The sequence below is a fragment of the Parus major genome, chromosome 1A (assembly GCF_001522545.3).
Source record: "Parus major isolate Abel chromosome 1A, Parus_major1.1, whole genome shotgun sequence".
NCBI classification, from domain to species: domain Eukaryota; kingdom Metazoa; phylum Chordata; class Aves; order Passeriformes; family Paridae; genus Parus; species Parus major.
The window spans coordinates 68,334,861-68,361,850 of NC_031773.1; the positions used below are offsets into that span (position 1 = coordinate 68,334,861).

Here is a 26,990-nt window from a genome sequence, read left to right on the forward strand (position 1 = left end):
AATAGAAAATAGATAATAGATAATATATAAAATATATAATAGATAATATATAATATAGAATGCAGAATATAGAATATATATGATCTAGAATAATTATATATCATGTAATATATTTATTTAATTTTATTTCTTATTATTCTAATTGTTTATTATATATATATATTTATTATAGTTATGGAAACCACATGCTTGTAATGGCAGTGGGTTGAATCCATGTCAGACACAGCTGCATTTTACCCAGTGGGTTTATGGGCAAGCAGTACCCAGTGAACCACTCGGTGCTGTAAGAGATTTCAGAGCCCAGATGCCTCACGCTCTCCCTTTGGAGGATACACAATATTGAAGTCATGTGTGAGCACTGAGAAGCCTCTGTGCTCCAAGACCTCACACTGGGCAACCTTTTCCAGTGCTGACATTAGCATGGTTTGTTATTGACCTTGGATGGAACCGGCTGGAGCCCAAGTCCTTATCCAGGCAAAATCTCCAGGAATTTCAGGACAATTTTTGCCTAAGGACCGTAGGAGTGATTCAGCCTGATGTGAGAATTAATGTCCTAGAAGCTTTTTCTAGGCAGCATCCTAATTATAGACTCAAGCTCGACATCTGTAGCACAAACCCGTGCTGTGTTTTGCAACCTGAGCTTCTCTGTGAAGAACCACTCAACGAAAACAAAGCTGACTTATCATTTACAAAGGCCTTTTATTAGGTGTCCTCAAACTCTGGTATTTATATTAAGAGCAGAGTATGAGCTGCTCCAAAAGGTGACAAGGTAGGAAAATACCACTGGGACTATTTTCTACTGGGCACAGCACACAGCTGGGAGCTGCTGTCACTCCTGGCCAAGCAAACCATGTGTTGGAACCTCTGCACATTAATACATGGATCTCTTTTCCCCCTAGAACAAACTGCTGGCACAGTGTGCACCCAAAAAGCACTTCTTTTGTCCCCCTGTCTTCAGGTGAAAGAGATCTATCCAAGTTTCCAAACCTGTGAAGTACCTATCAGGTGCATTTGTGGAATGCCTACAAACTGTTGGCACTGCAGCTAATCTCTTCTTGGTTACCAGATGATTATTTTCCACATCAGTGGACAATGATAAAAGTAGAAGAGATTGTGCTTGCTTCCTCTTTAGATGAGGTGTTGACATATAATAAATCATTTTACAAGACTGGCATTGATTTCTGTGTATTTAAATATGAAAAGCAAAATGCAACTATGCTCTGTGATGCCTTTCTCAAGCCACCAACTGGTACTGGAGGAATTAAATTGACAAAGGTTTCATTTTCCAGCCTGTGCCTCTTAGAGCTTTTGTTTAGATGATCTTAAATTCCATGCAAGCCCCTGTGTAATTTTTTTTTTAATTGCTTTTTGACAATATCTGTATCTGCCTGTCGAGGGGTGGTTGTCCAAGTCTTTCCATGTGTATGTAAAATACATCAGGACAGATTCTGTGCATGGAACTAGAATAACACAGGATGAACTAATTTGCCATAGCCAGCCAAATTCAAGTATTCTCTGCAAAACAGAAATTAACTCAGAACAGCATCCTTTTGCTCATACAGTAAGAAGACAGGGGTTTTAAGGCAGTGAGGGTCAAGACTGGATGTAAAATAGATATTTTTTGAATAGCCACTCTCTCATTTTCCCCTCTGCATCCTCTGTGTTAATTCCCCAGCTGTGCACTTGCCTGTTAAATTCCATTGCAGAAGAAGGACCAAGAGTATTTTAGGCCCCCCTGGAATTTTAGCTTGTAACCCAGTCTTTGAAAATCCTTCCTACCTTAGATATTATCCCAGAGCACCATGATATTTTATTTCAGGCTGAAAGTAATAAGCCAATTGCTTGCCTGTACACTAAATACTTGATTTGGAGGCCACTGAGCAGGCTGACATATGGAATTACTAAATGCACAAATTGAAGAAATGTAGAATTTGGAGTTGGTGTCCTTTTATCTTGGTATCATGATTAGATCTGCACACAAAGCCCTCCCTATCCAGCAGCTCCACATCACTGATTTTCCCAAAAGGTTGCATGGAATTTAGTGACAGCTTTCATTCAAGTCAGTAGTGGGAATTTTGAACATAACCTCACTGAAATCAACCCAGTCTCCTCCTGGAGCATAAATTGACTGTGCAAAAGTCAAGTCAACAGGAATTGGATAGATAAATCCTAAAATGCCTGGACTTGGAGGGACAGGTGGTCATGCTTTTTTCCCTGTTACATAATAGAGTCAAACTACTCTTAGAGGTCTTGGGAGTAAGGCCCTGTTTGGGTTGAAATTACTGAGGCTTCTATTTCTAGAGCTCTAAAACTCCTCCCTATTGAAACTACCATCTCTCCTGCTCTCATTTATGACCTGATGTGCAGAAGCACAAAGTGTTTCCATGGAAGACACAGGTTTTCCAAAAGCTGTAATGGTCTAAGATGTACCATAATTTCTTCTCAAATTTTGCTTTTTCTGCTGGAAACTTCTTCCTTGTCTCAAAATATTTTTTTTTTCCCCAGGGAACACTCTCATAAACCTGTGAGTAAATGCAGTCTACTTCCTAGTTATGGTGATGTCCAAAAATAACAGTGGTTGAGAGGGTGAGACAAAACCTGTAGTCCACCAAAAATTTAGGTTGTCATTGGTTCCTTAGAGGCAGTGAAGTCAGATGTTAATGAACATTTCCAATGGTCACTAAGGCACTGCAGCAATGCTCTGAAGGTGAAGACTGAAGACTATTTCTTTTTAAACTTCTTAATTTTTTAATATGTATTTTAAAACCTGCCTGTATGTCTGTACTTTTTGTCCTCAATTGTGCACTATTCCCACTTCTACAGAGGCATAAATCTGTATGTGCAGGCACACAGCTTTCATTATTTAATGTATCATCTGAAATACTATGTGATTTTGATAGGCAACACATTGATTTGTACTGGGTTTTTTCTTCTGCTGTTCTACAAGAAAACTTTATTATCTACAGCCATCAGTTCCGTTACAATAGGGCCTTGAAGAATGATTAGATTTTTAATTTTAATAGGGTAAGATACTTGCGAATCAGTTCTTGAATTTTCAGTATTGTGTTGGATACCACTTGACAAGAGGAATTAATTGTCTTGAGTCATGGAATGACTTTACAAAGCAGTGGGATTTTTTACTTTTAGGGACTCTGTTGACATTAGTGAGGTCACACTCTCACTGCACATGTAGAATAGAAATTCTACAAATTCTATTGTATTTAGCAAATAGAGCTAAATAGAATAGCACCAAATAGAAGTGAAATAGAAGGAAACAGAGGGAGGACAAAATCTGAGCACTCAGAAACATCAAATTACTTCGCCTTGCCCATTCACAGATTATTTCTGACCCCACTGCAGTCTGTGGGAATTTTGCCAATTAATTTCAATAGGAGGAGAATCTGGGTTGGATTGAGGTTTCCTGCTTCTGCCCACAGCAAGAAATGCATTCCAGACCACTCTCTCAGGAAGGGAAAACAAAAGTGCAGATTCCCAGTAACTGTGGCAACAGGAGGGAGGGTTTTCTTTGCTATCATGTAATTTTGAATTCAGTAGCTGTTCTGTGACATGACGTGTTTCTCCCCTCTGTCAAATTAATGCTTTCTTCCCGTGTGGAAGGCACGTCAGGGAAAGAGCACAGAACAAAACCATCAACACAAACAGCCCCCAGAAGCCTTTCCACATTTCCCACCTCACATCTGTCACAATGGCAAACCCGTGTTTGCAAACAACGTGGAAAAGCTGCCTTGAATGTGGTACTTCCTCAAAAGGCAGGGAATTAACTCAGCCTGCTCTGGGAATGTCTCTCAGCTCACGTGAGCCACAAGTGGTGATGAGCTCCCTCAGAAAGATGCCAAGACCTCTGCTACGGAAGGAAGAGCTAAAGACTGAACAGGTTGTCCAACTCTGGTTGCATTCATCTCCCTTTTTTTACCCTTTCCTTCACTGAGGTCCTCTCTGCTGTATCCTTGGACTTGATAACTTCATTAAGGGCTGCAAACACCCACTGGGGCTCTGGACAAGGTTTGGGAGCCTCAGGAAAGCAGCAGCAGATGCAAAATATGACCACTGATGCCCCAAGGACTGCCACAGGCAGTCAAACCAAAAAGGGGATGCAGGTTAAGTTTTTCTTCCCTTCCACCTTGTGTCCTCTGTTTTAAAGGAGGCAGTGCCCATGCTGACAAGTGGGCAGCACTCTCTACAAAGTCAAAAGACAGCAAAATCTGCCTCTGTAGCTCTGTCCCAAGGACAGAGAAGAGACTGGAAACATATGTTCTTTGTGTTTGGGATGATTCAGTTTAGGTAGACTACCTGGGTCAGAGCCCAGATGGTGTAAACTGCTGAGTCTCAGAACTTACATTAGCTGAGTCTCTAGATTAATAAGTATTTTTTTTATTTGAACTTCTGAACTATTCTGATACTCTTTATTAAAAAAAAAACCTAAAAGACCAGACATCAAGCCCCCAAACAACCTCCAAGGGAAAACCAAAGAAGCCAAAACTGGTGTGACTTCTTTAAAGCATCGGTGTGAATCACTGTCAGAGGTCAGGCAGGAGCACAGGTCCTCTGGGCATCAGCACAACTCCACTGATGCAAAGGCCACACCTGCAGTTTACTGAGCTAACACAGCAGCTAAAGGAGGTCTGAACTTCCCTGTGTGCTTCAGTGATCTGTCACTTGAAATTCTCAGGGCTGATGCCTTAAAAGTCAGCGTTAATTAGTCACTGAGCAAAGTGTGCTTGAAAGGGCTGTAACAGCCAGCCCTGGAGTTCAGGATGCTGTGCTAGAAACAAAGAGTGATGAGCTGTGATGGGAATGTGAATAAAAGACACTGAAGGTGCACAGGAGGCAACTGAGCTAAACACAACAAGGAAGACACTGGGGTCTGGGTGATGTGAGCTTGGACTGGGAGTAGGTGGGATTCAAAAGCCTTGGGAACACTCAAGCCAAAGGAATTCATGAGGGAATTTACAATTCCATCTCTCCTTTACCTATTTTGTAGATGGCTTTTGGAAGAGAAATAATACCATCTTTCTCCTTCAGTTTAACCCCACTGGTGATTGACTGCTGGCACGAATGCCAAAACATTCAACCCAGGAGATAACACACCAGAAATAAACCTCACTCTAAACAAAATGCCCTGTCACTTACTCAAGGTACCTTTTCTGTGGTATGATCTTAAGCTGAAACCAGCACTTCTCAGTTTTTCTGAGCCAGATGTGAGAGGACTAATTTTGATAAACCATGTCTTACAAAACTCACCTTATCAACTTGACCAGGAAGAACTGAAAGCAAGCTGGAGATGCTTTTAGTTCTTAAAATCATCACCCATGAAAGGAGCTTGTTAGCTCAAATATGGATTGGCCACACTCAACAGTGCATGCAGTGAATCCTCATTGATTTATTCGTGTATTGTATGCCACAGAGCAGCAGATTTTGGCTAATAATGATTAACAAATTAATTTCTGAATGGTTGCTGAAGTTAAATTGTGGAAGTAAACTATATGAACAATGAAAACACCGGTACAAAAATCAAAATAACCTGATCTGGGAAAAGTCTGAGTGAGTCACCACAGTGATTCCTTCAAGTCCAGATACCTAAGCATTGTGGGTATAACCTGATATTAATGATCCAATTTTTTTTCTGAAAGAACTTCATTGTTTTGGCAGCAATTTTGGTTATTATTTTCCTAAAGGTCATGAACATCTATAAAAAATCTTGCTGAAAAAAGAAAGGCACAACTTTCCTGTGTCAAATCTTGCTATTGCTGCTGGAATATATGTTTGTGATGGGATCATCCCATAGATTTTGATTATTTGGTAAGAAAGGTGACATCTAGGGACATGTTTTGTGTCTCCTCTTCCAAAGTCAGACAAAGAAAATGCACATTCCCAGGATGAGAGCCAAGAGCTGAGCCACTGTCCATTGGCTGTGTAAAGGTTCCAAGTCTGATATTTCCCAAGTGAGCAACCAGCAGTGATAATTTCTAAGTGTCCCTGAAGTGTTGCACAGCCCGTGGTGGTACAGGAGAAGGTGGCAGAAGATTCAGTGGAGGTAAGGAAATGTTGGGAAGCACTGCTTTATTCATGCCCCTCCTTCCTGAGGATTTCTAATAGGAGATTGTTGGTGAGTTTTCACTTTGTACAAACAGCTTGTCAACTCCAAAAACGAAGAGTAAGAAATAACACCCTCAGAAGAAATGTCTGAGAGCTTAATCCAGCCTGGCAAAAGCAAACACACATCCACTGGTTTCAGTGGAGCTACAGATGGCCCTCTTAAGGTACAACAGGGCTGATTTGGCCCTCCTCCCACACTCCAGCACTGCTTTCCCAAAGAAACCTTTGCTTTCAAAGGAACCAGCCATGTGCAAAGAGCCTGCAACACTGAGCTACAATTAAACACATGAATAGAATTGTATTTAAAAACTTTTCTCAGTAGTGGGCTTTACCAGCAAGTATTGACCTTTTATCAGTTTAATATCAGTACCTAATGCCCATATCACAGACTAAACGCTGATCTGCAGAATATCAGTTATTGTATTGTATTTTCTGCTCCCCTTGGTTTCCTACAAGCATTAAATTGGAATCATGTATAAGCATAGTGCATGTCTCAGGAAGAACTTGCTCTTCCTTAGAAGCCTCCTCAGCACTACAGCAGATGGGCACAGGTTTTATTGCTGAAAGCACAGAGAAAGACAGAGGAGGAGAGAGGGAAAAGGAAAGTGAGAGCAGAAAGTTGCTTACTGTTTCGAGGCTTCTCCTCATCCATGCCTTCATCTTCATTTTCTGGATCAATATCTTCTGCTTGAGTTATCCAATCTAAGTATCCCTTCAGATCCTCCTCTAGCTGTTGCTTTTCCCGTAGCTTCTGGAAATCCCCTCGAGCTTTAGCCTTTTCTCTTTCTTTGGAAAACTCCCTAGCAAGAGGGAGGGAGGGACAGGACATGGGTGGAAAGGAGGAAGAGATGGAAGAAAAACAATGGGTTAGATTGATTTCCACTAGAAAGTCTCATCAGTCTGTGTGGCACACCCAGCTGTCTCTATTCTCTCAAGACAAAGACATGTATGGAGCATCCTTGCTGCACACACACATGTAAAACAGCTGGAGTGTCCACATTTCCATCAATAATTAGGAAAAGACTGATACCTTTTTCTTTCCTTCTCAGCCTCTGACTGACAATTCAAATAAAACACACATGTAACATTTGTGTACAATTTTATGTATGATACCAGACATTTTCTAACATTCTGTAAGCACTTGATATTCTCCAACAGTTATCTACAAATGTCTGTATGAATAATGGTTAATGCAGAACTGTTTGACAATAATCTGACATCTGGAGAGTGAGATGGTAACTCTAATTTCTAGCCAGGTTTCAGTCTTTTTTTTATATTGTAATCACAACTAAATTGGGCTAATTTAAGTGTAATTAATGGTACTCACAATCCTGTACACATTTAATTATGGACCACTTCACCCACAGTACTGGAAAATGTAGTTAAAAACTCAGACCTCAAAGTTTTACTGAAGACTTTCAGCATTTGAGGCTGTTATCTGATATGAAATATGTTTTTCAGATCCCACATAGGGTGGGCAAACGCGATAAATTAACAGGGTAAAACATTTGATGATAGTTTTATTAAAGAATGCTGTTGGGAATATAGACTTAGGGCATAAGAACAAGAATTTCCTGTTGCTTAGTTAAAATCCTGGCTTCTTGGCTTTGCTTTCTTTTTGGCTGTGGTGCTGTTTCCTCTCCTCTTTCAGAGACACCTATACAACAATATTTTTTTCCAAGAAATGCTGACCTCCCTTATTTAGAGACTCAGGTGGTTCTAAACCAGGTTTTAACGCCTGTATTTTAAAAAGGAAGCTTAATGATTGTGAAAATTGCTAGACCAAGAGTACTTAAGCATCAAGTGATATCTGCTGAAGCAGATCACTACACAAGACACAGCAGATAACACAGGCCACTCTTTGCAGAAAAGAGAGGTGGAGCCATTCTCCCCAGTGCATTATCCATTACTGTTGCTGAAGATTGTCAAAAATTAATGGATATAACAAAATGCTGCTCCACTTGGCATTTGTCTTAGGTTTGTTCCTGCAAAAATGGATAGATCTACCACTGATTTTAGTGGTATAATATTAGGATAATGAAAATCCTAGCCAAAATGCCAATTTTTTGAGTGGCTGAGATGGAGGTGGGTTTTGAACAGTGATGGTGAGGTTCTTTCCTCCTGTCTGGTCCAAAACCAGACTTCCCAGGTCTTTCCTGCTGAAAGACTTCCAGGGACTCCACAGATTTTGGATGAGGCTTTCAGAATTATGAGCTGTGCATGAAACCAGCACTGCAGCAGGATGAAAGCAGGACGATCTCTTAATTTCTAGCCAAAATATGACGCTGTATGTCAGTGTCATCTGCACCCCTGTCACGCTGCTGAGGGTTCAGGTCCTCCCAAGGGAGTGTGATAATGAAGGTGGAAGTGAGGAAGAGAAGCACTGGATTTTCTGGACTGAAGTTAGTTCACAGTCAGCTCTGGGTCTAAACTCAGCCTCAAGGCATGAAAAAAAAATGAAAAATTGATTTTTCTTATACTGGGAGTGATATTTTACTATTTACAATGTAAAAAAACCAAATAACCCAAACAATAATAATAAAAACTGTACAAACATTGTTAGGAAAAAATCCATCAATGGTGGTTATATTTTCTGCTTCAGTAACAGATTTCCCCTGGGCCTGCTACAGTGCTGTATCCAAATTAATGAATTAACTCTCAAAAAAATAATCACTGAATGAATCTACATATTATTAAGCCCGTTTGTTAAATCAAATTCCAATATTTCAATTTTTAACTGGTGAAGTATTATTTTAGAATCTAAAACAAATGGGTCCAATTCTGAATTGGGCTGAACCTAGAGTTTTCTAGCACAATGCAAAATATTGTGACTGCCTTGTGTAAATAACCTGCAATTCCATGTCTCTTCCCTTCATACAACACACAACACTCCACATCTCGGATGACTCTCCAAAGAAGACAACTGGTTTGAAATGTCTTAATTTCAATGCTCTACTAACATTAAACCAGTTGAGAGGAGGTGGCTCAGGAAGCTGCTGCTGAATTCAAAGCAGCTCCCACGTGGAAGGGCAGAGTGTGCTCGGGCAAATGTCGTTCACAATCAAGAGTTGCTATCGGTGGTCACTTCCCACCCCATGGGAAGGGAGCTGGTGGCCTCGGCACGGGGCGTATTGCAGCAGGTTCACACCTCACTGCTGCCTCCAGCACAGCTGGCAATAAATGGTCACTGTTTGCAGCTCCAGCAGGGAGGGCAAGGACCAAAAAAAAGCTTTTGGAAGTGGCACGTTGAGTCTTGAGGCTGTCTGCCCGAAAACGGCTGCGCTGTCATGGCAGGTCAACAAGGGCTTGAAAAACCAGCAAGCAATCTCTCTTCAGTGAAGCCAAAACACAACTATGTTTTGTGGGATAAGAGTGAGTGAATCGGATTGTTTTTACCACAATTCGGTTTGTTTCACTTTGGTTTACTTCTCCCAGAAAATTCTAGAGATGTCTGCTGATGGGAATGCCAAAGAGCAGAGCATTGTGGAGAGATGTTTTCTCTGTGTGAGGTCAGAGTGGGTCTAGATCATAAACACCCAGCTCTGCACCATGTGCTGTTTCAGAAGAAAATGTCTCTTTCCCATCCCAATGATGGAATTTGGGTTTTTCCTGTTGATACGGTTTCTCACATTTAGAGGTGAGATGGAAAGTGAGCAAAACAGCAGAATTCTAATGGTTCAAAACTTGCTTACTACTCAAAGTGGAGCACAAGGCTCTGAATCTCATCCACCCAGAGAGGTACACCAAGGAATGGGAAGGGCTGGAAGGGGGGGCAGAATAGGAAAAATACCTGAAAGGTCACAAAAACTGCTCAAGGAGGAGCTACAAGCATAGCCAGCCTCCTGTTCACTCTGAACTCCTTCTTGGCAGTAAAAGCATCAAAAACAGCCAACTGTGTTTTGCAGGATCCTCTCAAAGCAGAAAAAACATCAGTTCTTCTGCCCTCCATCAGGCAGCTGCTTGTTTGGCCTGTGTCCTGGGATTTGGATGGAAATGTAAAGGAAATGTGACTCTATAATTTTAGGTGTACATGTCTGAAGGTTGAACCCACTCTGTCTTTTTTTTTAATGAGGATTAATTAACTGGAACAGGTAACACAGATGTGAACATCTCTGATCTCAAGTGACTTCTTATTGCTGCTCAGACCACCGATGTGGAGCAGTTTTGCCTGGGTTTGGGGAGGTCTGCTGTGTGATCTGCTGAGTGGATATCCCTTTGGAGCACATGGATTATTATTTTGGAGTACATGGACTCAGCCAAGTCAGGAAGAGATTACAGCTACATATAAATACTCTGACATGCTATTTAGCCTAGCATGTGATTAGCAAATTCACCAGGACCATGAATGGATGACATACCTGAGGAAAAACAAATTACAAAAGAGCTCTTTCCGTGGAGCAGAATTCAGCATTTCATTTTGCAGGTGCAATCAAGGTGTCTTTGTGAGTACAATTAATTACACTTATGTATTCAGAAGTGATTAAATCCCCCCCAAGGCTAATCTGTCATTTGTGAAGCCTACACAACATGCCTGCTGAATCTCCTGAAATAGATAAATGGGAAAAAAGCCAGAGATGCCCAGAATGGATGTTCAAAGCTAACCAGGAATGCTGCTCTGTATCTAGAACAGACAGGTGGATCATCAGCACAGATCAGACTAATAGCAATAGCAAGTCTCCAAAAAAAAAAAAAAGCTGAATCTGCAAAGTGAAGACACTTTGTAAGTCAGCAGAATTTGGAACTGCTTTAGAAAGTTAATTGTTTAAGAACTGCTTATTTAGACCAAAGAAAATTTGGAACATTTCTCCCATAATTTCTGTGTTTTTTCATGGATGCAAATTCTTAAGTTTCTTTTTACTTTTCTCCAGTTGGGGACATTTTTGCAGAAACAGTGCAGCTGTCATAACACAGTGAAGACAGCCAGGAAGAGTGACTCACAGCTTAAACAAGGTGAACTTCATCTTTAATTTCAGTTCCCTCTACAGAGTGTTTCCATCTCCCACCACTAACTCTGGTGGTCTAGCTGCAGTATGGCAGGAGGTGGAAGATTTAGGCCCCAAAACATTTTCTTGAGTTGAAAATGAAGGAGAGAGGGAATTCAATTGTTAATTATGCAGTGGTACAAAACCAAGTGCAGGCAAATTGAAACAGCAGAGCTTCAATACTGTGCACTCCTCATGGCTGGGCTCACAGGCACTTTTTATCCAGATACCATGAAATCTTTAACAACATTTCTATATGGTCCTTGGGCATAACTCTGACAGAACAAATCCCTTTCCCTGCCAGCTGATCATCATCCCCAACTAGTGCTGACACCCTTACCTGCTGGGCAGAGCCTCCACCTGCAGGAATGAGGAGTGTGTGTCTCAAACCTGTACCAGAGCATCACTCTCCAGATATGCAAACTCAGACTATTGCCCAACACTTCTTTACTGGGGATTTTCTCCACGCTTCCATTACTGCATGGAAACCCTTCTCCTTGCAGCAGCTGTCACAGTGGCTTGTCTCCTTCAATGGAGTCATGAAGTAGAAATAATACCTCCTGCAGACCTTTTATTACCTGTCTCTTTGCCAGATGGCCAAAGGTGGATCTTTTTCCCTGGTCCCACAGCTTCCCTTCCTATCTTGTTGGCCCAAGTACTGAGGACATCATTTCTATGAGGCATGGAGTCCCCTCTTCTGCTCAGAGATCATTTTCCCTCTCTTTTGACCAAAAGACAAAGGAATTCAGGGCTGCCTACTCAGGAAACAGGTCCAGGCCCCAATCAAACTCATTTAGAGCTCATCAAGGGGGGCAGGATGGTAGAAACAAAACGAGGATGTATAAAGTCCTCATACCATATTTATCCATGTACACAGAATGGCTGTAGCCCCCAGTCATGCCCAAATTTGGAACTAGAAGCCTAATTCTAGAAGATTTTAATTTTTTTTAAATCTTGCAAGGAATGTTTGCTGGCTTGATTCCTTTAATTATGTGGCTCCCCAGGGGCAGTGAAGTTTTTAACTGCTGGGGACAATATCCATTGTTTTTAATCAAAGCTACTAAAATGATGTTTTGCAGTGAGGGTTATACTGCAGAACCAAAATACAGCTAAATGTCTGGATGTTTAAACACTAAAAGGACTTCTTCTGCCTCTGTGTTCACCCTTGGAAAAGGTCAGAGGGAAATGATCTTTTCTCCCTGCATCATGCCAGATTTGTACAGTAGAGAGGATGGGCTTGCTGAAGAAGAAACGTGCCCAGGACTCTCTCCAGGGAGAACAGGCTCCTGGTAGGCTGTGCTTTAGATATACTAAACAATGGGAAAATTTCTCCTGTGAGAAGACATAATCTGGCAGGAATCTCATCCTACAGATGAGAAGGGATTTGTCTCATGCTCTCGTTCCTCCTTCAGTCCTACTGACTCTTCCAGAAATTTTACTATAATCCCCTTCTATGGTGCAGGGACTGCTTTGCCCACAAGGCACAGCTAGAGGAATGTGTTACAGACAAAAATAATTGTCTTACAGTCCTTTGATTTAGTCCAAAGGCTCCTTCTGTGGTACTGGGACTGCTGTATTTTGCTATTGGCACAGCAAAAGCCTGCTCTTAAGGCTCTTGAGATCAACCCACCACTGACTGTTGTTTTGGTAACCAGAGAGTAGGAATAGAAATACAAATTTTTTAAAAATAAACAATAATAAAACATTTTCCTGGTACTGCTTACCCGCTAAGTACACCGAGAACCAAGTTAAGTACAAAAAATGACCCTATGATGATTAGTGTAACAAAATAGATCCAGGGCCAGTCCCTTCCTATGGCATCATTGACCTGGAAGAGTGGAATGATAATTAGTGAGACAAGCTCAGATTCTGAGCACTGCAAGGCTCCAGCCAAAGAGATCCCAAGTCACCAGCAGTAATATTCTTCAATAGCCAGTTTTCTGGAAATTTGTGACAGGTTGACATAAATAATTTTGAAGGCCCTGAGGTTGAATTTCTCTGTCAGGGAATAACACCGCTTGTGTTACCTGCATTGTTATTTGCAATATTTGAACATTTTGTCAAAGCATTTCAGAGCTGTTGTGAAGCTTCCTTGGATTCAGATTTTTAATCCCTCTGAAAGTATCCTGGTGACAGGGAAGAACCCTTATTATGGAGTCTTGCCCTGTAGCATTGGAAAAAGGACACCAAAACTGTCAGCTTACCCGCTCAACACACCAAGAACCAGATTTAGAACGAAAAAGGATCCAAAGATGACCAGACTGACAAAATACACCCATGGTAACTCATAGCCCATAGCGTCCTGCATCTGGAAAGATGAAGGAAAGTTAGAAGACAGAGAGGGAAAGCAGAAATGATTAGGCAAAGGAACAGATGGAAAGGTTTGTAAACAGAGCCTGTGGTTGGTTTACACATAATCATACCGAGTGTTTCTGTGTGACCACTCCTCTGATTGTTTTTTGGTGTATTTCCTCACAGTCAGAGACTGATACAGCCTAAGATATGATGATGTGCCCTACTGGCACTTCCTTGGGTGCTCAAAACTGAGGACTTGCTTTCTGGAACTTACTTACAGCACCACAAAGGCTGTTGTAAGTGACCCCATGAATTCTAAACTCGCCTGCTCACACATATGACCCTCTGCTGCCAGGCAGATATCCCTGGTTTCTGGTAGGCATTACCACAGTGTCAGATCACATTTACTTCCCAGGTCCCACAGGCACTTCAGAGAGGACTTTTTGTGCTCTAGGACTCTTCACAGTTTACCACAGTGAGGGGTAAGCTCACTTTGTTCTTTTGAGGAAGGTTTTTTCTAGGCCCACCATGATCTGACCTGGTCAAGTGTTTTCTAAATCTTCCTCACAAATTTTCTTCTCTCGTCCTGAAGGATGATTCACTCACCAAAACACAATTCCTACACAACTGAATACTAAGGGAATCTGAGACTCTAAACAGAATGACATGGATTTCACACTACTACAAGCATCTGCATGTGAAGCAGGAAGATTTATCTTAGCACCAGAATCTGTATTAAATGAGGTCCAGTTCTGGCCCATAAGATGATCTTGTATATATTCTAAAAGCATCTAGTACATAAACTCTATTTCATCTGGAAGGCTCTTTCAAAGTTCAAAATTTTGGAAAGTTGCTGGATACCTTAATAAAATCTCACTTTCATAATGGTATCAAAAATATCAGAGTCTCTTCTTTACTCTTCCTAAACATTTATCTTTGGATCCAGATGTAGCATCATTAATGAAACAGATGGTGGTTAACATTTTCAGGACCACTAAATTGATTTGTGGACATAAATTGCAAGTACCAAAAGGTATAAAGGAGTCTACATTCCTTTGTTGTCCACTCTTTTGAAAATTTTGTCTTCTCTTTCCAGGAAAATGCTCTTTCCTTTGCAACTTACACATTTGTTGGAATCACAGAAGAAATATCCTTCCATACACGGGCAATGAGACACTCTTCAGGGGAGGTACCTTCACTCAAGATTCACAACAAGTCAGAAAACGAATTTCAGACCTTCAGTAAAGGCAAGGCAGGAGAGTAACACTAATATAATCAGTTCTTTGTGGATGGAAGTCCATCATCCATTTTTCTTCCAAAGTAGAGTCACTAAAGTTCTTGTCTGGCAATGGTCCACAGTCAATGGACCGATCCAGAACTCCATCTCAGGGCTCCTTCAGCTGTGACTGAACTGAGGTAGACTCATTAAAAAATAAGCTCAAAATCTGCCTCTGTGAAAGCAGATCATCAGCTCCTTCCCCACAGGACAAATGGTGGTGGGCAGAAGAGTACCTGAGCTGCTAACATTCCCTAAGCATAATAAAGTTCTTCCCTTTTTTTATAGTTTAGCAGAATTTTTCAGCTAGTTTATAAATCATTCTAATTATTCTTTATGCTTGCAAGATACATTTCATCCCATGTGACCCAAAAGTAACAGCCCTGGTGTCTACTGCACATCAGGGCTTTAATGAGAACAAAGCATCATCGAGTATAAAGATGGAAGCAAAAATTCACCTGAGATCCCAGCTGGGAAACCAGGAAGGCAAAATGTAAATGCCCAAGTAGGAATTAAGTAAAGAAATGAGATTTAACGTCCTCTCTCTCCTACAAAGAACACCAATATCTATATAAAGCAGCCTGCACAAACAATGAGTATTGGTGACTTTGAAAAACTACCATAAGAATTTACCACTGTGGGCACAGTGATGAATTGACATCCCTTTAATTATGATAGATGGTGATAAAAGAGCTTCAGCTGCATGGTAGTTATCTATCATGAGTTTGGGATATTTTTTCTTGTCAGCTGGAAAAGTAGAACTTCTCAAAGCTGTGGTACCAGAAAATCCTTAGGAGCAAATGCCAGGTACAGAGGTCAAGGGCATGTCAGGAGAAGGACAAACATTCCCTGGCATGAAGAAATTTCCAGATGGCAAAAAGCATCCAGCATGTCCTGGTAAAGTGTATAACTAGAATATAGTGTACTCTGATATTCCCAATGCCTGCACAATTGCATAACAATTGTAGCAGCTAGCATCAGCACAAATTAGTCCTGTAAAACAGAGCTGCATTCTGGTACAGCACAGCATTTGGGGACTTCTCAGACTGAAAATTTCAGAGGTCAGCCTTTCATTTCCTTTTTATTGCACAGTTATATACATAACAGAGAAGCTGAGGGGCAGGAATAGCAAGAACTTCTCAAGCAGAGAGAAACTGTCAGTATTTGGCAGATGGCTGAGTCTGTCTTTGTTGCTGGACTTCCCTGTGTTTGGTGCTCTCATATCTTTTTTTTCTTTAGTAGCAGGTGAGATTATTCCTGTGGGACTGACCTACAGGTGACAGGAATGTATGTTTTATGATCATATAATCTTAAGTGTTTGTTAAATTATGTTAAGACCATCCTGCAATAAAGAAAAACAGTTCACTGTGAGCTTACTGCTTTCTCCTGAAAAACAACTGCAACTCCAAAACTCCTGAAAAACCTATTTCTATAGGTTGTTTGGTAAAAGCTGGAGGGAAAAGAATAGGAATAGACTTACTCAAAACAGCAAGGCCAGGAATGTGGCCATTTGCACCTTCCTGAGTGCAGAAAATGCAGAAAATAGATACAAAATATATTTTGTACTGTTGCTCCCAGTGAAGAGGAACTGGCTCAGTTACTTCTCTGGGATGAACTCCTGGTACACAGCTCAGTTTTCTGCGCCTGAGTGCAACACTTCTCCCTGAGTGCTCACTGGAATCCCAGCAGAAAAGGTAGATCATCTTCTAAATTCACAGTTCTGAGCAAAGACTATCATATCAACCAGTGCAGGCCCGAATTATAACTTTCAGTCCAGGTGATTACAACCTGATGCCAACTTAAGCATGTATGGAACAGTTGTTACGTCAGCTGGAAGCTCAGGATCAGTGGGAATGTGCAGATTGTCATTTATGGAAATAATTCTGCTTTCTGAGTCAAACTGCCCGACCTTTCACTGCTCACATCTCAACACTCAGCTGTCACTACTCTCAGTGAGGAAGCTGGCACATTTCAGAGCATTCATGCATCATCTCTCAGAGATCTTGGAGATAAGGATTCCTTCTCATTATTATTTCCTACATACCCTCTCTGGCACTGTGGGGACATCATTTGGCTCATTATCCTTCAGCTTTCCACTCTGCAAAGTGGGGTACTACCTGGCCTCACTGGGTGCTGTCAGAGAAACCACTCAGTTCCATGACAAAAAGAGGTCATTTCAGCATGTATGGGGTCTGTTGGAAGAGCTCTGTCTTTGCCAAGCACCCTTAATTGCTATCATGCCTACAGCATTTCACCAAAGGCTTTTCTCTCAATGGCACAGGTAATCACACCCAGAAATAACAGCAGGGTTTTTAATTCTGTGTTCTGCTGATCTCAGTTGCTATCAGCAGTTTCAGCAGGGACCAAGGAATAAAAGCCTTTCTTGCTGGACCTTTGTGCCTTTGTTTTCTGGTTCTCCAGAAGACACAGGTGAAGTCACATTGGCAAGGCCACAGGTGACATTCATGTGTTGGTTGTTTAGTCATTTCTCTTCTTTCCCAGGGATAATCTGGCACTTTTGCAAGTGTCTCACTCCTTACACAGGCACCACAGCTCAGAGACAATGTTGGGGGCATATAAACCATTACCAAAGTGGTTGAGCATCACCAAGCACAGGCTCTCAGTCACTAAATGGGAGGGGAAGGCACAATTCACTGGATTCTGCTGACTTTTCAATGCACACACTCACACCCTGACGCTTTGTGGTGAGTGTCTTTCAAAAAGAGGGTGACAGGAAAAGTTTAATCCATCAGAAAAGGGCAGCTGGAAATCAGTCACTGGAAAACAGCAAGCTGAATAAAAAAATGAAATTTTTTATTTGAAATTTCTTGCTCTGTGCACAGTGCTGGAGAGCTGCAGCTTAATGGAAAGTAAGTTGGGGCACCTGGGCTAGGCTTCTGTTCCTTGAATAAATTGTTAATTGATTTCTAATGATTATAGAATGTCGTGATAACATTTTTTTAAAATGCTAGTACTACAAGTATTCCATAATGAAGTGTATTATTCTATAAGGAAATGTATAACCTTTCTCAGAGTAATGTTCATTGAGAGGAACAACATAATTTCTAAAAGGAAAGGGCAGCAAATTTGGAAATTTTGCATAGAAATGGTATTTTCTGTAACCTATCTGTGGAATTTACTGCCTCAGAGAACAACCTAGCCAAAACTAATAGTTATGGCCAGTAGGAAGATCTCTAGCTGAAACCAAGCCTTTCTTGTGACAACCTAAAATTGGAGAGTATTGGGAGCAGGAAACAACAGAAATAAGAAATAACCCTTAACTGTCATTAATTATATCCTCCAACTTGAAGCCTTTACTTTGAAAACCATTTTTTCAGGAACAGTATTTAACCATCTTCCCAACTTTTGGGATGTGTAGAAGACAGCTCAGATCAAAGATTTCATGGTAGGCTACTGGCAGGCAGATCTCAGGGAATACATAAAGAGCTATGCAGGTATTGATGAGAAATTGGGATATTCATCACTGATCAAAGAGGTTTCACTTAAAACATAAATTTTGTTTTTCTACCTCCTCTTTCCTTCTCTTCCCATGAATATTTGGGTGAATATATTTCATTCACATATAACCTCATGGAATTAAAACATTAAACTCTGCTTTTGTTTATTTTTTTAATAGGATGTTGCACTCTTGCACTGTGAGGGAAAAATATTCTCTGCTATACTTTTCAGTCAGAACTTGGGTACAACTTCAATTATAATAAACAAAAGATGGAGTTTTACTCTTCACAGCTATAATTAAGTTGACAATATTAAGGAAAAAAATATCCATCTCATAGGTAGGAGGTAAACCCTACATCTCAGATGGGTTATGTGACCTAGGAAATAGAATACTCCTACCCTACACTATTTTCTTTGGCTTCCATTGTATATTCATTCTGCCTTCATGGTCATTAGAGCTTTTCTTTGTTTCTGAAACTTCACTACCTTTGAAATTTGCACTCAATACAGTCAGGGAACAAAGAAGATGTCATAAATCCATGTGATCCTTCAGAAGTAATTAAGGTAGGGTGAATTTCCTATGAAGTGTCTGTATACATCTGCCCAGTGAAGAAACAAAACTCTGAAAGATCTACCTTTCCTCATGCTAGATATATTGCATTAGCAGAAACAGATGAAGAACAAAATATTCATCCCAAATGAAAAAAAATTATATTGTTGGCAGCTCCTAAGAACATCCAACAGCTGTAATTGGTGGCAGCAGGATTTTTGAGGCTGCTCTGCCAATGGAAAAAAAAAAAAAAAAGGTATTTTGCTCAACAAAACAATATCTTCTGGTTACCTTCTCAACTGCAGGCCAGCTTTGGGCTTAAGAACCCTTGGCTCTGCAGTACTTTGAGTCTTTACCTTGAAAGCTTTTGGTAGTTATCAAAGGATGTGTGACGAGAAGGTTTAACTCCTGTCATGAATCCTGTACATTTTGTTTTTATCTGATCTCTAAACTGTACTCTGCTTATGTTGTACTGGAGCTTTCTTATGCTTGTGATAGTTACATTAACCATGCAATTTTAAATGTATTGTAAACCTCGCTGCTTTTAACAAGGAAATTGTTTATTATTATTCACAGCTTCTAAATTTACAAAACTGTAAATGCTTAAAAGTAGCCCCAGAAAGATAACAATGAGATGACACAGAATTAAAGGTTGAGTCAGAAAAATTAGTTGAGTACTAAAATTGACTTTATTTCTATGATAGGCTCAATAAACACTTTTTCCAACCTGTGGGGCAAACTGTGAGGTTGTTTCTTTAGCACTGAAATCCTTTGTCTCCTGAATCTGCTGGTTTGTTTGGAGCCTGAATGGTTTAGAGGTTGCTGTGTATTGTGTCAATAAAGACATGAAAAAAAGCATATTTTTACTTGATAAATTCCTGGTTGCTCTCCACATACACTTCAAAAAAGTCTGTATTCACAACCTATATTCATCTGACTTCACCACTCAGAACAGGAGCAAGGAAAGGATCATATTTCCTATTACCCAGCAAATATCCTAAAATGTGGGTTTAGTGCATTATTACACTAAGGATGCAGATTCCACCTTGCAGATCCTCCATTATTTAAAATCTAATTAATTGCCTTTGCTTGGTTGGTTTTTAATCCAGCAATCATGTACGTGCATAATTTAAGGCACATAAATGAATAATTCCACCGAGGCCAATGGTCAATATTATTGTTACCAGTGGAAATGAGCTGATCTGCATAAGTGCTTTGCTTGAATAGGCTGGGGCACAGGACTGGGAGGAATGTATGATTAGGAGTTTATCTTCAAAAATGCCTCAGGAAAAAAATTGAAGCCTAATGCACATAGTTAATAAAAAATGACTATAAACATTTAAGCATTTCGATCTATTAATTCCAGTATTAATAGTGTTATCATCTTGTTGACCTGGATAGTCTTTCAGATGTTCTGAGTCTTTAGGACAGGTGGAAAGGAGTGGGAATTTAAGGTCTCAGAGCTGACTCAAGAGAGAGGGATGGGGTAAAAAAAAATGACAAAAAGTCCAACCTTTGTAATAAACAAAAATGTAAAAACTAAAATAAACTAGACTTACTTTTATTGACTTAGGAGCAATGGTTTAAAACAGGCAAAAGCCTCCAGATGTCTTTGCTCTTATTATGGGTAGAATTTCTTGCTAAGCATCAACACCCTGATAATCTTAGAGGGATTCTAAGCCAGAGCCACTCCTTCAAACTGCTCCTAAATTGTTCACATTTTGTAGCTGGTGCTATTGGATGGATGCACCAGTGAGTTCAACCCAACTTCAGTCTGAGCAGGTGACAGTCAAAGGAACAAGCAGCCCTTCATCAGCTGGTCCTGCTTTGACAATCACTTTTGTTTTAATTTGAGACACTGAAGGAAAAAGGAAAATTTAAGCTCAGTTGTTTTCTCCAAGCTCTTATTTTTAAGGCTCTACTTAAAAATATGGAATAATTTTTAAATTATAGAATTATATTAATATATATAATTAAGATATATGAGTATATTAAATATTAGAATTATAGAATTTAAATGATAGAATTAAAAAAAACCTATGGAATTTTACACATTCTATGTGTGCATTCTCTGGGTACATATAAACATCTATAATTTTTTTTTCAATGTCTTCATGGAAAAGGCAAGGCAGAGCTGGGTGAAGACAAGGGCAGAGGGATCATAAACCTGGTCAGAGAATGCTCCAGACTGGTTATTCTGCTCTAGAGTCACTGTAGGATAAAAATTAATAATGTAGGCAAGGTTCATCATATGCTGGCAGTTGGAAAAATAAGAGGTTTCCTATGTGAAACTTGGTTCCCCAATCGTTCTGTATACTCTGTAGTGATGGAAAGAGCAAATTAAAATTCCACTCTGAGGCAGAAACATTGGCAATTTGTACAGAACTCTCTCTGCAGGAGCTAAATGGAGCCATTAACTGAGAAAGGACTGCCTTGATGAGGACAACAGAAACATCAAGATTAATTTGCAACAGAGAACCCTTGAGAAAGAATCAAAGAAACTGAAGCAATGGAAGATGAATCCAGAGAAGGGGAAGGTGGCAGACAGATCTGAGAACGTGGAATCTGCAGAGGTTTCTTCTTCAGCTCTCCTAACAAAGATTGAAGATCTTCAAAGATGTTGAATGTGCTGTAAATGTCCTCATCCAAGTAGATCTGCCCTGATCCAGGTGAAGCACAATTTGTGGTTTATGAATGGATTTTGGTACAGCTGTAGTTCATAGCTACATGCCTGATCTCCCTGACAGGGGGGAGCAGCCTCCAGAGGTGACCGAGCTCACCCACACAGCACCAGAAAAGCTGAGAGGTGATGGAAGGCTCCATCTCCAGAGCCAGGAGAGAACAAAACCCTGCAGGAGGTATACCTTGGCTGGCTTGAGCTGCCTGGGGAGGCTGTGCAAAGGCTGCAGTCCTGCAGGAGGCTCCAGGTTGCTGCTACCTGCTCAGGAGTGAGGTGGGAGCTGAGACCAGCTCAGCCTCAGAGCCAGGGCACTGCTTGTCAGCAAAGTGCAAACATGCAAAATACCTCACATGAGCTTCTCTAAAGTTATACAGGAATGCCATTCTGCTGTCACATGGAGCAAGCCATATTTGCTTTAGTGGCATACAGTTTGAGGGAAGTGAATTGCTACCAGTAGAGTTTGCCACACATTTTTTATAGCAGCACATTTTCATCACTCGTTAAATACAGGCCCCTTTTCAAGGACACACACATTTTATCACCTGGGAAAGACTGTATAAAATCAGAGAAACATAGAAAAAGACCAGACTTTCAACTATCTAATCCCAGATGACTGATACAGACTGTGTGCTGCCACTGAGTCCTTCCACTGTGTTTTTCAGCTCTTAGTACATAAGCACTGAACTCCACAACATTATTTCACTCGTTAGTAAAGTTCCACATTCATATTTCATCTGCTTTCAGCTTGGGTGCACATTGTTTTTTACAGTCTGATGTTCTTTACCAGACTGAGCCATTATGGAAAATACAAGGTCCCTGTCTGAGGGTAAGGAAGAGAATTACAGCTTGCATTCAAATACCAGCAGGTCAAAGTGTTTGTGGCACACAATGGCTGAGCTGAGCTGTTTTCCTCTGCAGGAAAATGCTTCCTGATCCCACACTTCTCCAGCACAGCAGTTTGTGCTTGCTGGAGAGGTGAGGAATCACAGAATTATTAAGGCTGGAAAAGGCCTCTAAAGATCAAGTCTGACCACCAACCTGGAATTAACACCCTGCTAGACGGGAAACACTGAATGTGTTTGGCAGTGTCCTGCTTAAATCTGTGATTTCAAATGAACTTCACACAAGTTTACTGTGCAGCTTCAGCAGATGGCAAAGGCCAAACTTCACACTTTGCACAACAGAGGAAAAAAACATTAGGCTCTCCCTTTGCTTAAAAAAAATCCCTGCAGTGTTACTGGCTTTTGTTTTCACAAAGTTGCAGCTCTTATTAGCAGTAGTAGTGTTTCAAAGGAACATGGATCATCATGGTAAATCAGCTATCTGAAGAGTGGATTTGCTGACAGAATCTCAGCATATTAAATTTTGTTAGTACAACTATTCCCTGGGAAATTCCTCCAGTCAGCTAGGGGAGGGGAAACAAAAATAATCAGGAAGCTACCTCACATCCCACCTGTAATTTTGAGCTTTCTTAAGTGACTTCTCTGTTTTTCTGTGAAAACCGGAGGGTGCAGCATGTTTGGCAATACAGGGATTCTGAACTCCCACTAAAAACACCACTTACACAGCAAAAAAATCCTTACATCAAAGAAAAATTCTAATAAAACTCTTGCTTTGCCACCTCACTCATTTTCTCCAGGCTTGATATGTAAAAAGAGGGAAAAAAAAAAAAATTAAATGTATCTCAATCCAGTTTAACATGGAACATGTTAACCAAAAGTGAAATATTGAAATTCAATTACTGCCAAGTGATAAAGCAACTCACATTCTGGGACGTGCTGAAACTGCTGCACTCTGAGGATGTAAAAAATTCCCCAGAACCATTCCCTCAGAAGTTAGTGGCTTTTTTTTTTTTTGGGTGGTGGCTCAGGTCACTCTGTCTGCTCTGAAGCTGTCTGGGTCATGCAGACCAGTGGGGACAGAACAGGCAGGGCTCCTAAAGACGTGAAGCCCAGACTGAGCAGGTCTGCAGGACTTTCCACAAGCACATCCTGCAGTCTGCCCTGCCAAGCCCTCCCTCTTGGTCCCTCTCCTGTCTGTCTCTTATACACATCTTGAGCAGGTCTGCAGGACTTTCCACAAGCACATCCTGCAGTCTGCCCTGCCAAGCCCTCCCTCTTGATCCCTTCTGCTTGCTGCTACAGACATGACTGCCAGATCATTTTCCCTCCCTCTCCTGTACTCAGCAGCTGACATCAGTGCTGGTATCACTGCTCACAACTCTGCTCTTGGTGGTTCCTGAGCAGTGGATCTGCTCACAGGAGGTTCATGGCATGGATCTGTGCTCTGCCAAAGCCAGGCACCTGTGGAGGGGCTCTCCTTTCTCTCACATGGCTGATTACATGGGGGCTTGTTGAGTGAATTTCCAATTTGCAGAAATGCCATGGAGTGACCTCCAAAAATTGTTTGGACCCGTGTGACTTAATCATGATTTGAATTCAGAGCTCCAGAGGTAAAAGTCACAGAGCTTTATGTGAGTTGCCTTATTCCCACATGAGAGCATACAACATTTTTTAAATTTCCCTTTGAAAGCAAAAGGTTGGGCTTTGTAAAAGTCATCCAAGACTCCAAAGGCTATTTAGCCCCAGTTCTTTCATTACAGCCACTGCAGCAGTTCCATCTCTTACTGCTACTCAGTTCTGTAAAAGCCCTTTAAAGTCTTTGGAAATTCACTCCAAAAGAATAAACTGCTCAATTCAAGCATAAAAATATCCTCTACCACGGTGGGTTTCTAAATCTAAAAATTTAATTTCATCTTAGAATTCTGGGCTATCCCTTCCCGTGTCTTTTTATTTTATGTTTACATTTGCATGGCTGATTATCCAGAAAGGATTTTCTGCCTGTATTACTGTATTGCTGTATTCTAACTGCTTCTATTTATCTCAGTGTAGACTGATAGCAAATTCTTCCACAACTACATCAGAACAGTACTGATTGCTGCATGCACAGGAATATACAAGCACACACTATTCATTGATTTCCATAGTCAATTAAGTCCTTAAAAATAAAGATTATGAAAAACAGCACTGTAAGATGCAGATAATCACTACCTTCTTTAATAAGTGAAAGCAAGACTGTCAGTTATTTTTTTGCACTTGATCAGTATATCCCAGATTTCTCCATATCCACTTCACAGTCTAGGAATCCTAGGAAAATTCTACATTTTAGGTAATTAATCCAGCTTCCAGTTGTGAAAAACACCCAAAAATCTCAAATAAAACATACAATATCTAGAACTCCTAGCACACAGATAATAAATACCATCTGATATAAATAATATTGCCTGATAGGCACTTGGTTGTAAAAGCTCTAGAGGTTTGCTGGAGAAATTACTGTCAAAGAACCTGAATGAGCTGCAGCTCCATTACTGACAGGCAAGACTGCCCCTTCTCCTTTTCTTGAGTCTTGTAAGCAGCACCACATCCTGACAGATTCCTTCCAGATATGCTTTAAAAGTCAATGGTGGTGAATATTCGTAGAAAAATTTGGGTTTGAAAGGACATTTAAAGGCCATCTTGTCCAGCCTCCTGCAATGAGAAGGGACAACTTCCATGACATCAGGTTGCTCACAGCCCTGTCCAACCTGACATTGAATGTTTCCAGGGATGGGGGATCCACCACCTCTCTGAGCAACCTGTGCCAGAGTTTCTCCACCCTCAGTGTAAATATTTTCTTCCTTATATCTGATCTTAAACAGGTCTATTCCTTAAACCTGCCCATTTTCTGTTTTAATTGTCCTATTGCTACATGCCCTTGTAAAGGGTGCCTCTCCAGCTCCCCTGCAGGCTCCCTTTAGCTACTGGGAGATCTCCCTGGAGCTCTCCTTTTCTCCAGACTGAACAACCTCAGCTCTCTCAGCCCTTCACAGAATTACAGATTTTCCTCTCAGGAGAGCTCCTCCAGCCCTCTGATCATCTTCACAGCCCTCCTCACCCCAAGAGCTGCACGTCCTGCCTGTGTGGGGCCCCCAGGGCTGGCTGCAGCGCTCAGGTGGGGTCTCAGCAGAGCTGAGCAGAGGGACAGAACCCCCTCCTTCCTTTCCCCAGTGCTTTGGATACAGCCCAGGACATGGCCAGCTCTCCAGGCTGCCAGTGCACATTGCTGGGTAATGCCCAGCCTCTCATCCACCAAAACACACAACTCCTTCCCAGGAGGAAGACTAATTCCTCTGACTGACTTCTAAACCCTTCATTTTGCACTTCTGGCCTCTTTGTATCTTCTGGAAGATGTGCTCAATATTGTTTTTAGGTCTCCAGTTTGGGTGCAGTTCAGAGGACTGGAGTTACAAGGGGACAGTTCTAGAGTGGGCCATGGGTGCAGATAAACAACACCCTTATGATGGCACAACCACTCATCACACTGAGCCCTCAAATCCTGCCCAGGCAGAAATCCCTCTGAAACCAATGAATAAAGCCAATATTCATGGACCAATTAACTTTGCAGGTAGGAAGGACTTAATATTCACAGTAAGACTGGTGAAGATTCAGTTGTCTTAAAAGCAGGATTTTGAAACATGTTAAACTCAAAATAAACAATAATTTAATAAACAGTTCCAGACACATGACTTGTGTCAACTTGGGTATATTTCCTTGTCTCTTTCTTTCTCAGGATCTAGGTAATGAACCAGCCTGTGATTTGTGAATTTGTCTAGTAGTTATGGATCCACAGCTAACAAACCTGATGATATTTTTTCAGAAGTCATCAGTCATAATTCCTTGAAATAAAACTGGTGGTAGGGCTCAAGCAGTGCACCCACAAACAGAGGCACTCAAAATCTTACATCATGTAGAAACGTCCCAGTAGTTTAGCTCTTAATTTTATAGCTCTGGGACAAAAGATTAAAGACAAAAAAGGTCTCTGTGGTGATTAGACAGCAGCAATTAGGATACAGTCTAAAGAAGAACGAAAGAAGAAAGAAAAGTGAAAGGGCAACAGAAAGACAGGGCTATTAAAAAGGTCCTTCCCACACAGGAGCACTGGGCAGAGGGTCTGTATTAACACCTCCCAAAACCAACCCAAAAAATCTTATTTTTAATAGAGAGTTTCTTTTTATATGGAAGAAGAGGGCTGAGAAGTCCAAAGCTGAGTACTGAAGGGCTCATAAAAAGTCTTCATTTCACACAACAAGTGTATTGGACAAGTGTTCAGCAGCAGGTTTTCATGGCAGGTGCCAAGGTGTAAGTCACTGCTGTTACTCACTTTTAGGTCAGTGGTACAGCAACCATTGCAGTTGTTATCGAGGGAAAGGAAAACAGATTGAGGTCAGCATTTATGCAAATTAAATGTGGAAATTGCAGTGCATTGATGCTGTGGCCCTTCAGTGCTCTGAACTATGGCCCCTCTTCCCCTTCCCCACCACTGTCACAGCAGATGGAGATGAAATAACCTCTGCAGTCACAGCAGTGGGTTGCTCACACTCGTGTGCTTATTCTTTGTAAATTTTTCACATTCATGCAAACCCCTGCCAAAAAGATGATTAAAAAAACCTCAACCCCACAACAATAAAAGCCCAGCATTTTCTTGGAGGGGAGGAGGTGGATGGGGAATAAACACCATGGAAACATGTAGACAGATATATTCTTAGAATCAGATCATTCTCTTTTGTGGAAAGCCTTACTAATTCAAGCTTAA

At 41.0% G+C, this 26,990-nt stretch overlaps 1 protein-coding gene across 14 annotated transcripts in view; it reads right to left on the reverse strand.

Annotated features, from left to right (window-relative positions):
• The window catches only part of CACNA1C (calcium voltage-gated channel subunit alpha1 C), a 435,290-nt gene that overhangs the window by 127,208 nt on the left and 281,092 nt on the right, over positions 1 to 26,990 (reverse strand). For 13 of the 14 annotated variants that reach the window (XM_033514754.1, XM_033514753.1, XM_033514748.1 and 10 more), the window contains exons 8-9: positions 13,304 to 13,407; positions 6,745 to 6,917 (exon numbers count right to left, since the gene is read on the reverse strand). In XM_033514754.1, coding sequence (XP_033370645.1) covers positions 6,745 to 6,917; positions 13,304 to 13,407 — 277 coding nt within the window. Of the gene's footprint in view, positions 1 to 6,744; positions 6,918 to 12,823; positions 12,928 to 13,303; positions 13,408 to 26,990 lie in introns of all 14 variants that reach the window. The other variant, XM_033514757.1, reaches the window with a different exon arrangement.